The 12,355-nt window shown below is 36.2% G+C and overlaps 1 protein-coding gene across 3 annotated transcripts in view; it reads left to right on the top strand.

Annotated features, from left to right (window-relative positions):
• Positions 1 to 12,355, top strand: part of CWC27 (CWC27 spliceosome associated cyclophilin) — a 125,839-nt gene that overhangs the window by 99,977 nt on the left and 13,507 nt on the right. For all 3 annotated transcript variants that reach the window (XM_086479531.1, XM_086479530.1, XM_086479529.1), the window contains exons 12-13: positions 8,779 to 8,888; positions 11,719 to 11,822. In XM_086479531.1, the coding sequence (XP_086335657.1) occupies positions 8,779 to 8,888; positions 11,719 to 11,822 (214 nt within the window). The remainder of the gene's footprint in view (positions 1 to 8,778; positions 8,889 to 11,718; positions 11,823 to 12,355) is intronic.

Below are 12,355 nucleotides of genomic sequence, written 5' to 3'. Positions count from 1 at the left end.
AGTTTTTATAAAATTGGCATGGTGTTGTATCTTAAGCTTTACTTCAATCTGTGTAACATCACCTCATTATATTGTACTTTATGGTTGCTGTGTTACCAAAATTGAAACATGACTGAGTATTTACACTGGATCTTATGACTATTGGAAAAATACTGTTAGAAAACTGTGAATATATTAATCATCAAGAATCAAAAGTAAATCACTAAACATTAGATTGTAGTACAGGAAGTACTAGACTGGGAGAGGGAAGAAGGTGTCATTGAAAATAAATTGAGAGTCGTGTTAGGATGTTAAAAGGTTGTTTCCTCAGTATTAAGGAAAAAAATTTCCTGCACAAGCTCGTAAAATAAAGAAATTGAGAAAGCCACAACAGTGAAAAATATCTCAGGTTTGTACTAGAAAACAAACGGAACATGAACTTACATTGTGATGTGCCTGTGATTGTGTGGTTGTTGCTACTAAGGCATTAACTGTAAAAGCACAGTTTATTATTACACTCGGTTCTAAGTATTGTGCCACCAAAAAATATATTGAACAATTGGGTACAAATGGAAAGAAACCCCCAAAATTAGCAGAAGTCTACGTGAAGTAATTTATTAGGAGATTCTTGAAGATATGTCTAATTTAGGTGGGGAGTGGGATGGAAGCGTGGGATCTGAAGTATTTAGAGATGGGAAGTGAAAGGAATGAGGGATATCTTTACTGCCATTTACAGCTGAAGGATAACAGAAGAGACTTTAGAAACACTTTCGTTTGACTATAATGAAATCTAACAGCAGTAAAAGTGTTGTACTTGAGCAAGTAATTTTGCCCCAAAGTTAAAAGCATTTATTATATCTTACTTACTTCACGTAGTAATTTTTTATTGGCCTTAATTTTCATCAATGCAATAGAGCTGTCAACATGCAAGACAGTCTGCTAAATGTGTAACAGTTTACCTATTCCATGTAGGTTTACATACAAGAAATTGCATGTATTTGAAACAGACTACTGTCAGGAAATGGATGTGTATGTAGCTGGAGATTTTTCCATTGTTCTCTGCTTATCCTCTTGGGGAATGTGGGATGGAGAGTCAGTTGTGCTGTACAAGGTATGTCTCTGCAGATGGTGCAGACACTTGCACAATGTCTGCCTATGCTCTCTGAGCTGGCTGCATTAGGAAAAAATGCTAGTTCAGAGGCTATGTAACTGCATTCTGTGCTTGATTCATAAACACTACATCTCAGCCAAAACTTGCAAGGGTAGCAGGAGAAATTCTCTGAAGACCAGAACTGTGAGAATAAGGCTTAGGTCATACTGGGCTTTTTGCAGGACCAGGGCTAATTCTGGGAGGTTGCTAATGAATGAGTGGCAGAACGACACATCTATTTTACATCCACTGGCAGATCTTTATTAGTATTGGTATCACATTTAGTGTATCACTACTTCAGGTTGTTTGTGTTACATATTATGCCTACCTAATTTTTTTCTGTATTCCGAGATTAGAGTAATAAAGGAAGATTGGGGGGTGAAAAGTGTTTACATTGTTTCAAGAGGACAGAGAAAAAACCTAATTCCCTCTGTACATGTGTGATTATAACCAGCCTTCCAATTTATGAATAAGATTGGTGACTACGCCAGACTGCTGTCAAGACCTTACTTTAAATAAGATGTTTTTCTTTTATATGACATTTGCTGTAGTGATGCCAGAAATTACATCAAACACTTATAATTTGAGTGCTGAATTACTTCAGCATTTTGAAGTACTTAATCAAATATTTGAAAAAGATACCGTTTTCGAAGTTCTATAGTGTAAACCTGTGAATATAGTTTAATGAAATTTGCTTTAGACAAATACCATCTGCCCAGATTAACTCTATGTTGGTTTTAAATAATAGCATTATTTAAGAAGTAGTATTTTAGGTTTTGTTATTAGATCATTAGAAACTGCCTGTGGATGATGAAATTTACTTGTTACACGTGAGAAAACAAAAGCTAAAAAACACTATCTAAGCAGAGAAACCTAACATCTAATGTAAAAGCCAACATTGAAGTGTACGACTTCTACTAAGGCATGAAGTATTTTCTGCTTTGTTTTTAGTTGTTGTGTGGTCATCAGATGATTGACATGGTTAGAAAACTTTCAAAATCCAGCAAGGATGCCAATTGAAATTATGGGTATTTTTGGTTTCATTATTAATGGTAATGTCAGTGGCACTTAAAGATTTAGGTCTTGTCTTACACGGAAAGGTGCTTTCTTGAAATCTGAGACATTTTAACAACTGTGCACCCTTGAGAACGTCAGGAAAACAATGAAGTCCAATTTTGGTAATTTGGTGCAGTATAAATACGTTAAATATGAAGATTTCACAGAATGCACAGTATAGCCTCATTGTGTCAAAATATGCATCTTGAATGTGTCACTTTTGCAAACCTTTATGTTTTCTTCCACTATGTACATTTTTTTTTCTCATTTAATCTCATACAATAATACCCAGCGTCCCTGTTCAGTCTCTTCTGTGCTAAAGTGAATGCTTTTTGCTCTTATGCCTCTGTCTGCAAAAGAAAAGAGGACAAACTGTAAGCCCGCTTTGATTTTAGTAGTAATCTTAGGCATTTGCTCAAAATGCAACTAACATTAGAAAGTTAACTAGTTAGGCTGGGACTGTGTGCCTAAAAGCTACCAAAGTTCAGAAAAGATTCATTAGAAACTTCCACTGTTGCATATTGAAGTTTACACTGTTTTAGAAATCAGTGGCTGTGCTCTTATAAATAAATGTTTTGAAGCCCTAGGAATTACTTGTAAGATTTTATTATTTGAGTTGGCTAAATGAACTAGTAAGTTTGTTCTAGAACTGTTGCTTTTTTCACTGTAGCAAACTGAAAATCCAGTAATCGGTCTAGCCCTGGAAACTCCTTCTGTAAGCAAATCTATTCAGTTATTCACAGTTACTATATTTTTCCTGACTCTTACCTACTTGTAAGCAAACAGTGGCTCTTCAAGAACTTAAGCAGGCCAGAAAAATATAGTAACAGTAACTGAATAGTACTTAAAGGTGCAAAGAAAACCACAAGTAGAATTAGTCCTAAACAAAAATATACCGGAGAATATGTTATAAATTCTTTCAAAAATAACATTATTTCATATTGTATTTCCTGGTATATTCATTTTTATGCTACTTTACAGTAAATTAATGTTTTTATTTTCATAGACGTATTATTTACTGCTGGAAGAAATTTTTTTCCTGGATTCTGAAATGTGTGTTATCTGTCTTAGATCTTATACAAGGTGGCTTTGTGTTCTCCATCTGTCACTTCTGATAGAAATTCCTTTTTAATTAATGAAATATTAAGGCATATCAGAATTTCTTTTGTAATTCATGAGTTTTGTTTGGTTTGGAAGAGTTTTTCTTTTCAAGATTTAAATCTCATTAAGCAGTACTGCACATCTCTATAATTCCAGGAGAGTGCAATATAAACTGAATATTGATGAATAGCTGAAAGTGCAATGTACTGCACAAACATAGGAATGTGTTTTAGGCCTCTTATTTGAATGCACAAAAATGTTCAGTCATAATTTGTTTCATTTCAAACAAGGAGTCATCCAGGCTTTTTCAGTTTTTTGTTTTCGCCTTTGGTATATAGTCTAGCTATACCATACATTTCTTGAAATTTCTGACTAGTAGGTCTTTTATCATATGAAACATGTCATCTGAGTTGCTAAAGAATGCATTTGAGATACTGATGGAAGTTAATGGGTCCACTGCATTTAAAACATATACAAACCTGGCTGAATAAACCTCCAAGCCTTTTAATACAGATTGCTTTGTAAACTGTTCTTGTTATCTTATCTCGGTTCTGTATAAACTCATGATTATATATGCAAAGTGCATTATAAGAGTTAATGGGATTACTTTTGAGAAGTTCAGCATATCAGAAATGTTTTGTAATGTAAGATACTTAAGTCTATTTGTATAAAAATCTTCATGCTAGCTGTATCTCATCAAAGAAAAAACATGAACCAAAATTCTTTCATTGATCCTTGTCAGCACTGTCGGCTCTGTCTGTTTTCTGGTGACATTAAACCTTCAGAAACAGCATGTATTTTTCTCTGTCATAACATGTATTGTTTCTACCCTTATGAAGATTAGTGTGTTTCTTCTTACTTTCAGCAAACAAAACTGCTTCTTGTTCCAACATATGTTTTATGTGTAACTTCATTATCTCTTTCTTAAAAAGGAAACAAAATCTCTAGATTTTATACAGATTCTACCTCCTTTATTACAAGGACAGTCATTATTACAAGGTTTGTCGAGACTGATACAAGTAACAACATGATAAACTAACAAAGTTTGTACTGAGGAAAATTGTATGCCTACTGTCAGAAATGTATTTGTCACAAATTGTACTTTATTTGTTTACGCTAAGCCAAAGTTATCCTGCCTGCAGTGCTAGGAAGGAAGCCTCGGTATTAAAGCCAATATGAATGTGAGCATAAGCAGTGATTGTACTTTTCTGATCTATCACACTCATAGAATCACAGAATGGTTTGAGTTGGTAGGAAGCTTAAAGCTGACGTAGTTCCAACCGCCCTGCCATGAGCAGGGACACCATCCACTAGACCAACTAGGTTGCTCAAAGGCCCATCCAACCTGGCCTTGGACACTTCCAGAGGGGCCATCCACATCTTCTCTGGGCAACCTGTTCCAGTGCCTCACCACACTCACAGCGAAGAATTTCTTCCTAAGACCTGATCTAAATCTCCACTCTTTCAGTTTGAAACTGTTACCCCTCATTGTGTCACTACTCTTCCTGATAAAGAGTCCCCCCCATCTTTCCTGTAGGCCCCCTCAAAGTACTGGAAGGCCGCTAGAAGGTCTCCCTGGAGGCTTCTCCTCTCCAGGCTGAACAACCCCAAGTCTCTCAAGCAACTCCAACTGTCCTCATAGAGGTGCTCCAGGCTCCTGATCATCTTCATGGCCCTCCTCTGGACCTGCTTGAACAGGTCCATGGCTTTCTTGTGCTGGGGTCCCCAGAGCTGAACACAGCACTGCAGGTGGGGTCTCACCAGAGCAGAGGAAAGGGGGAGAATCACCTCCCTCGACCTACTGGCCACGTTTATTTTGATGCAGCCCAGGATGCAATTGGCTTTCTGGGCTGCGAGCGCACACTGCCGGCTCATGTCCTGCTTTTTGTCCACCAGCACCCCCAAGTCCTTCTCCCCAGGGCTGCTTCAATCCACTCATTGCCCAACCTGTATCTGTGCTTGGGATTGCCCCGACCCAGGTGCAGGACCTTGCACTGGGCCTTATTGAACTTCATGAGGTTTGCACAGGACCACCTCTCCAGCCTGTCCAGGTCCTTCTGGATGGCCTCCCTTCCCTCCAGCATGTCAACTGCACCACACAGCTTGGTGTTGTCAGCAGGCTTGCTGAGGGTGCACTCAAGAACAGTCAGCAGGCCTAAAACTCATACTTCTTGATTTTCATAAAGTGGAAGATAAAATTGAGTTGCAGTTTCTGAAATAGAGCGTGTCTGATGCAGCTTTTGTTGAGTGTTTATTATGCTGTTAAATTTACCAGGTGCTTTAGGGATTAAGCATAAAACTATCAAACTTTCTCTCCTGCTCCATTTCCTGTTTAGGGATTGATCCAAAAACATTCAGGCTGCCATTCAGTTCAGTTGAACCCACTTGGATCAAGTTCTCATGCCTTTGTTAGACTTCTGCAATTTTGTAATTAAAAACTGACATAATTTGAACTGTTCCTAATTTACGTGTGAGCAAAGTAAACCCCTCTGTATTTTTTTTAAATCAATCTAAATCAATCTCTTCCTTTCTGGTTTAAAGACTTCTGAATCTCCTCCTTAGTTTCAGGATATCATTGGAAACAATGTCCCAAAAACAAAGTTTTAGGTTAGTTTACACTATCAGGTTGCATCTGTAACTCCTTAAAGGAATATTTCAGGATAGAAGAATCTATTGGAAAGAAAATAAATTACTTAAATGTTGAAGGTTTTGTCACAGTAAGATGAAGGATCTCTTGGCAGTAACTCAAGCTAGCTGAGGTAAATAGCAATGTGCTTAGAAATTCTAGTAAAAGTAGGATGAAGTGTATTTTCAGTAAGGAAGATTGTCTTTTTCTTATTTTTTTTCCTCGCCTTCATTACTGACAGAATGTATACAGCAACTTGTTCAAATTAAGGAAAAAAAAAAATATCTGTTTGCCTGATGCTATTTACACTTTGTGGTGAGATATCTCTAGGGCACAAGTGTGCAAGATCCCTGTAACTTTAACATCTTCTGCATCCTGCAATATTTAAATAAGGCATTTAATTGTTATTTTACTGCTGTGCATCCATGTCATGTTTCATTTGGTTTTGTCTAAATAAATCCTTTTAGATTAAGGAGTTTAGAGCTTAAATATTTTAATACTAATGTAACGAACCTTATAGTTTTGCTGGATCAGCAAGCTGGACCTAAGTTTGTCAAGCTTGATGTGAAGGTCAAGGCCATCATAAAGTGCTGTGGTTCCTCTTTTTTCCAACTCTGTTGCAAGACATTTGGAGAGGCTCTAGGATGCTGACTGGGAGATACAAAATCGTGGCCAGCAATCTAGTTTTACATTTTAAAAGGATTTATACATTTTTAAAGGGCTCTTCCCACTAACAAATCTGTCTTCCGGATGTTTTCTTTTGCTTGCTGATTACCTGAGTTTATTCATGCAGACATGAAATAATTTTATCAAAGAATTGCTACTTAGCAAAACTGAGTATTTTATTTATATTTAAAAAATAGATGGTGTTTGGAGTTTTCAAAAGTTATAAAATGTGTTAGAAAATCATTGACTTAGGGGCTCTTGAAAATCCTTCATGTTGTATTACCTGCTTTTAATGTGGAGTAATGGGTTGTAAGACCTCATGGAGTAATACAAGCATGTCTTTAAGTCATTTTAATGAAAAGTGCAGAAATATGATGCATACAAGTACATAACTCTTATGGCCAACTCACTCGGAAGTTAGTTCAGGTGGATCTGATTATCTTTTGTCTGACTTACTAAAAGGCTTTTCTAGGAGGCAGAAAGAGTGAAGTTGAGGATTAGAAAAACTCTTGACAGGCAAAGACCCAAGACAACAATAATCTCAAGAGGATGCTAAACTGAAATTTAAATTATTTCTGTTAACAGTAAGTGACAACTATACAAGTGTGATAAAAATACACAAACACACAACTGCGTGGGAATTTAACTTATTTGTGTGAGAAATATGTTAGAGCTGCACTAGACTAAACTGAAATCTTAGTCAACAGACATGTATGACTAAGGATCGCATCTTCTTTAAATTCAGCAGATGTATATTGAAGTTTGTTTAGGTTTAAATGTTTATGCTCGAGACTGGCATTTTCATAAGTTTCCAAGAACTTTCTTGTCAGTTCTTTTGCTTGTCATGATGGGCAGTTATAGTTATCATCAGGTGAATGGGATCTATTTCAAAGCACCCCTTTAGGTAAATGTCTCCTGAAAGGTTGTTTTCTATAAGAAAGCAGTCTTTTTGTAGTTCAAGTTGTTTATCTAGAGGTAAATGTTGGTAAAACAAGGCAGTATGTTGTTTCCATACAGTCAACAATTTTGATTGCATGCAGGCATTTATGCAAAAACTAGTGCTTTTTCTTCAGAAGGGGTTGGTCTTGAGTTAAGAACGGGGTTTTCTATTAGTAGAAGAGACTGAGGTAATAGGGGGAAAGATGGAGCTATTACGATTTTGTAGTTTTATACTGCATTTTGTTATTCTCTTCAGTTCATCTGATATGCTGCATGAGATTTTATGGCAGATTTAATTTCATTCATTCAGCTGTTTAATCACCCCTAAATGTCTGTGTACAGTTTGATTTAGATTTACAGTTCATCAGGCTGTGTATCCTGAAATTTGTTGAAACAATTTCCTTCATAAATATTTTCAGTTCATCATTTGCAGTGGACATCTGGAGGGTTTATTCTTCTGTTACTTATCAGGAATAACGTTCCTGTAAATACATGTAAATAAATTTCAAGTGTACTAAGTCAGTATATGAAATGTCTTAATGCTATTCAAGAGGAAGAAAATGTGAAAGGATGGTGTTGATTAGTTTTCAAATTGAGTTTTTGTCCTGTTAAATTGTTAATTTGTTATGGAAGTGGATATTCTGCAGAGAAGAAACTGTTAAAAAAAAAGAAGAGTAGCTGTTGGCTAGTCCAGATATTGTTACTACAGAGTTTTCTTCCTGATTGACAAGATGCCTCTGTTTAAAGTAAAAATGTTATGGGGTTTTTTCCGTATTGCAAGATCAAGGATTTGATTTGTGGCTGCTTTATACTACAAAACAGGAAGAGTCTGAATTTGTCTATAGGCAATGTTTGTTACAAATATCCGTAACAAATAGTCACGGAAAATTAATACACGTAAGAGTTTGGCTGCTCCAACGAAGATCTTCAGAAATGAAGGTAAACTTGTTAAAGAAATGTCAAAAGTTTTTATTTCTCATCTTAACATCAGATTTTTTTATTTCTGTTACCCTGCTTTCCCTGGCTCTGTAATAAAATAAAACTGAAATAAAAATTTTTGGATTTGTTGTCTGCCCAGTACAGAGTTGTGTTTTTCATTTCAGCAAGTAGCAAATCATTCTGCTTGCTGAGAAAGCAATACAACTGAAACATTTTATGGAAATGTTTTGCTTATATTTCAGAAGTCATAGATGTTCTCCAAAATGATACTAAATCATAAAAGCAAATGTAATTTGTTATCCAAATATGTTTTCTTATTCAGAGGATGAACCTGCTCCAAACAGTGTTGTTGAAGAATACCTTCAGGAGAAGAGAAAATATGAAGACAAGCGGAAGCAGCAGCCAAAGAAAGGGGTTTCTCGCGAAGATCAGGTAATAGTTTGACAACCGGGGAAAAAAATCCCAAAAAAAGTTCTGAAGACGTTTCTTTCTTCATTTGTGTAAAAATAAAGTTTTAAAATCTATTATGCTTAATTTTTCATTAAAAGAATTTATTTATTTGTAAAAATAAATATGTACTCTTTGATCCCCTATTTTGATTGCCTAGGTAGGCAGATAAGTGAGGTTTCAATGTGTGTCTGAAAGTGCTATCAGTTTAGTCACTGTAAAATCTTCCAAAAGGAAATGCTGCTCTAGCAGACGTATCCTTGATTACATTTACAAGAGTTTACATTTCTATACAGTGTTTTCCTTGGCTCTGCAGCTTGCCGTAAGATAACATTGGGACAGAAGTTTGCATACTTGGCATCTGTCCAAGCTGGGTTTTTTAACATTTTAAAGTATGTTTTAAAGAGATTAAATTCATCCATTCCTTTTGGTGTTGTGAAATGAACATAGTTTTTAACTGTAGTATAAAAAGAAAACTCTTTTTATATAATGAAAATTATTTTTCAAAACTAGTTAGGATGTATGTAGACTTCAGTATGCAAATATGAGCAAAGTAAAGTTTGACATAAATATTTGTTTTTTCTAAAATAGGAAAGTTTGAAACTGTTGAATGTATGAAACTGCCTGTGAAGTGGAAAATACCATTAACTTAAAATCTGCAGAGTACATCAAATGCATTCGTTTATAAGTGCATCAGTTCAGCTACGAAGATGTTCTTATTCAACTGTTGAAGCTAGAAGAGATTGGAAAATTGAGGCTTAGTAACTTCAAAGTGGCGGCTGGCAAACCTTTATACATGTGGCAGGCTGATTTAGCTCTAAACGAAGAAGTTTATGGAAACTTTGTACATTCAAAAGCCCATTAGCTTTGAATCAAAGAGTACTAAAGTTCTGTTGTGATGTGGATCAAGGGACTTAAAACCACTTCTAATGAATTTATATGAGCCCTGTCCTGGACATTGTAGGAAAACAAGATGAGATGACAGGGATGTATATTTTAGTAGATCTTAATTTTAATTTATGTAACCTTGCTGGGAACTATTCAACAATAATTAATCAAGTTCTGTGTGATCCATTTTGCTTATGGAGAGCCTTGCATCCCTCCTACCTCGTTCTACAGCACAGTACTGTTTTCCATCCTATGTACAAGAGTTAAAGAAGAGGGGGAAAGGTATGTGTCTCCTTACAATGCTAGATATTGGAAGTCCTAACCCTATAATATTGCAAGGATCAATTTATAAAGTTATTTGATCCATGGTATGGCATCTAATCACTCACTGCAAAAAATGCCTACTAAGATATTTTTAAATTATTTCCATCACCTGGTCTATTCACAGGAATGTTGGCACCAGAGAAAATTAGACAAGACACAAGGAATATGCCTTTGGTTCATCACAATTTGATGTAAAAAGGATTAGTTTGTTTTCTTCTGGTGGCCTAGACAGAGATTTGATGTCTCATATGTTGCAAGTACGGGGTTTGTTTGCAATAGTACGGAAACCTAGAACTTGAATGATCGGCAGGCCCAAATATCTTTGAAATTTCCCTTCTCCCATCTTAAACAGAAAATTAAACAAAAAATAAAGAAAATAAATGCAAAAAAACCTCTCTCCAAAACCTGCCTTTGGCAGTTCTAAAATATGTTTTTGAAAGAATTCAAAAGCCAGGAAACTCTTAAAGTTAAGATTGTTCCCAGTAGGAAATTTGATTCCAGTGAACACTTCTGGTATTTCCTATTTCTGTTTTCTATACTTGTTTAGTTTTTATTCTTTTGAATTTGAAGAACTTGACCAAACAAAACTAAACAGCCATACAGAGGTGTTTTACAACATAGGTGGCCAACCTATTACCTACAGATCAAATATAGCCTGTCACATAAATTCAGCAAGCGCTTATTCCCTGATGCTTTCCTTTCCAGGAATGGCTCAAATATCAGCAAGAAATAAGCTGTGGGCTGTGCAAATTATTCTTATGGTCTGCCCCTTTTTTGAAGACCCACCTCTCCCATCACAAGGCTCAGGCACAGAATTCTTGTATAATCAAAATCTTATTCCAAATTATCAGAAACAAGACCTGCCTCACAATCTTCGTGTGTCACCTGAGATTTGGTGACTTTGTTTAGCTGAAAGACGGGGCAATGTCAGCTGGAGAATAAAATACCGAATATAAATCAGTATGAGCTTAGTGTATGCACCATAAGCACCTGTATCTGTAGAATTAGTTAAGATGGTTGATTATATTTGAGTCAAAAAGTTGTAATTTTTTTCAGTGTTAGTACATGATTTAATCAGCAATGTAAAGTATATAAATACCAATCAAACTGGGTCTTCAAAGCTTGAATGATCTGTAATTTAAACAATTAATTTCTTTACAAGAAGAAAATAGCAGGTTTAAACAGTGAAATTCATTGTCACCAGTCAGTGTTGTTTAATCAGCTATTTTGCTCTGTAATTAGCCATGGGGTTTTGTGCCTTAAATACGCATTTTGATTTCACTAGGCAGCCAGACAAGTGCTCTCTCGTACCTGCAGGGCACCCTCCCTACTTGCTCATGCTGCTTCAATGTTACTTGCTTTCTCTGGCTTGTTCTCTCGATGGCCACTCTCAATGCATTCTCGCTCTCTCCCCCACCCCCTCTCACTGCCTCTCGCTCTCTCACTTGTTGCTCTGCAGCGTTTCTTTCAGATTCATACGTAAGATCTCTCTTCCATCTGACTATACTATTTCTCAAAATAGTAATAGTTTAAAGACGTTGTATATAGCTGTTGTTGTATATAAAGATATATAACTTCTCTAAAACCATGTATTTAATTTCAGACACTGGCACTGTTGGACCGATTTAAATCAAAGTTAACCCAGGCAATTGAAGAAACTCCTGAAAATGAGGCTTCCGAACCTGAAGTAGATAATGATGAAGGATGGTGAGTTTCTTGGATTTGGATTTCTGTGTTTACTTCTGGAAATGCTACTGCACTAACATAGTCTCACCGTTAAGCGTAAATTTAAGAGGTATCAGAAACACCGATTGTGAAGACAGCTGCTGCAGCAGGCTAAATTGCACTGGTTCGGCACTCTGGAAAATAATGGATTTTGCTTTGTGTAGTTGTAAGTCCTACTGAAACTGTTGGGTGTGGTTAAGTATTTTAAAGACTGATGGATGAGGTGAAGATAAACTAATAGACTCGTCTGAAGTGCAGGGTGACCCCTGAGGAAGTGAGGTAGCACAGGAATTGATAAAGCACTGCAGAAGTTGTGACCTCAATACTTCCCAGTCAAGGAAGGATCTTGTACCATGCCGTCTCATGTCATCTTCCATCTAAAGAACACACCTTTGGTAGGGAAAGGGGTAAAAATCAACACGATTTGAAGTGTGATCGTGCAGTCCTAGACTGCAGGCTGATAGGTGATAGTAAAAATACCTGCATAAAATTACTAGGGAAAAAAAAAAAAAACA

Source organism: Leptosomus discolor, chromosome Z (genome assembly GCF_034619465.1).
Source record: "Leptosomus discolor isolate bLepDis1 chromosome Z, bLepDis1.hap2, whole genome shotgun sequence".
Classification (NCBI taxonomy): domain Eukaryota; kingdom Metazoa; phylum Chordata; class Aves; order Leptosomiformes; family Leptosomidae; genus Leptosomus; species Leptosomus discolor.
Note: the sequence above shows the minus strand (reverse complement) of the source record. Positions and strands in the feature narration are given on the sequence as shown.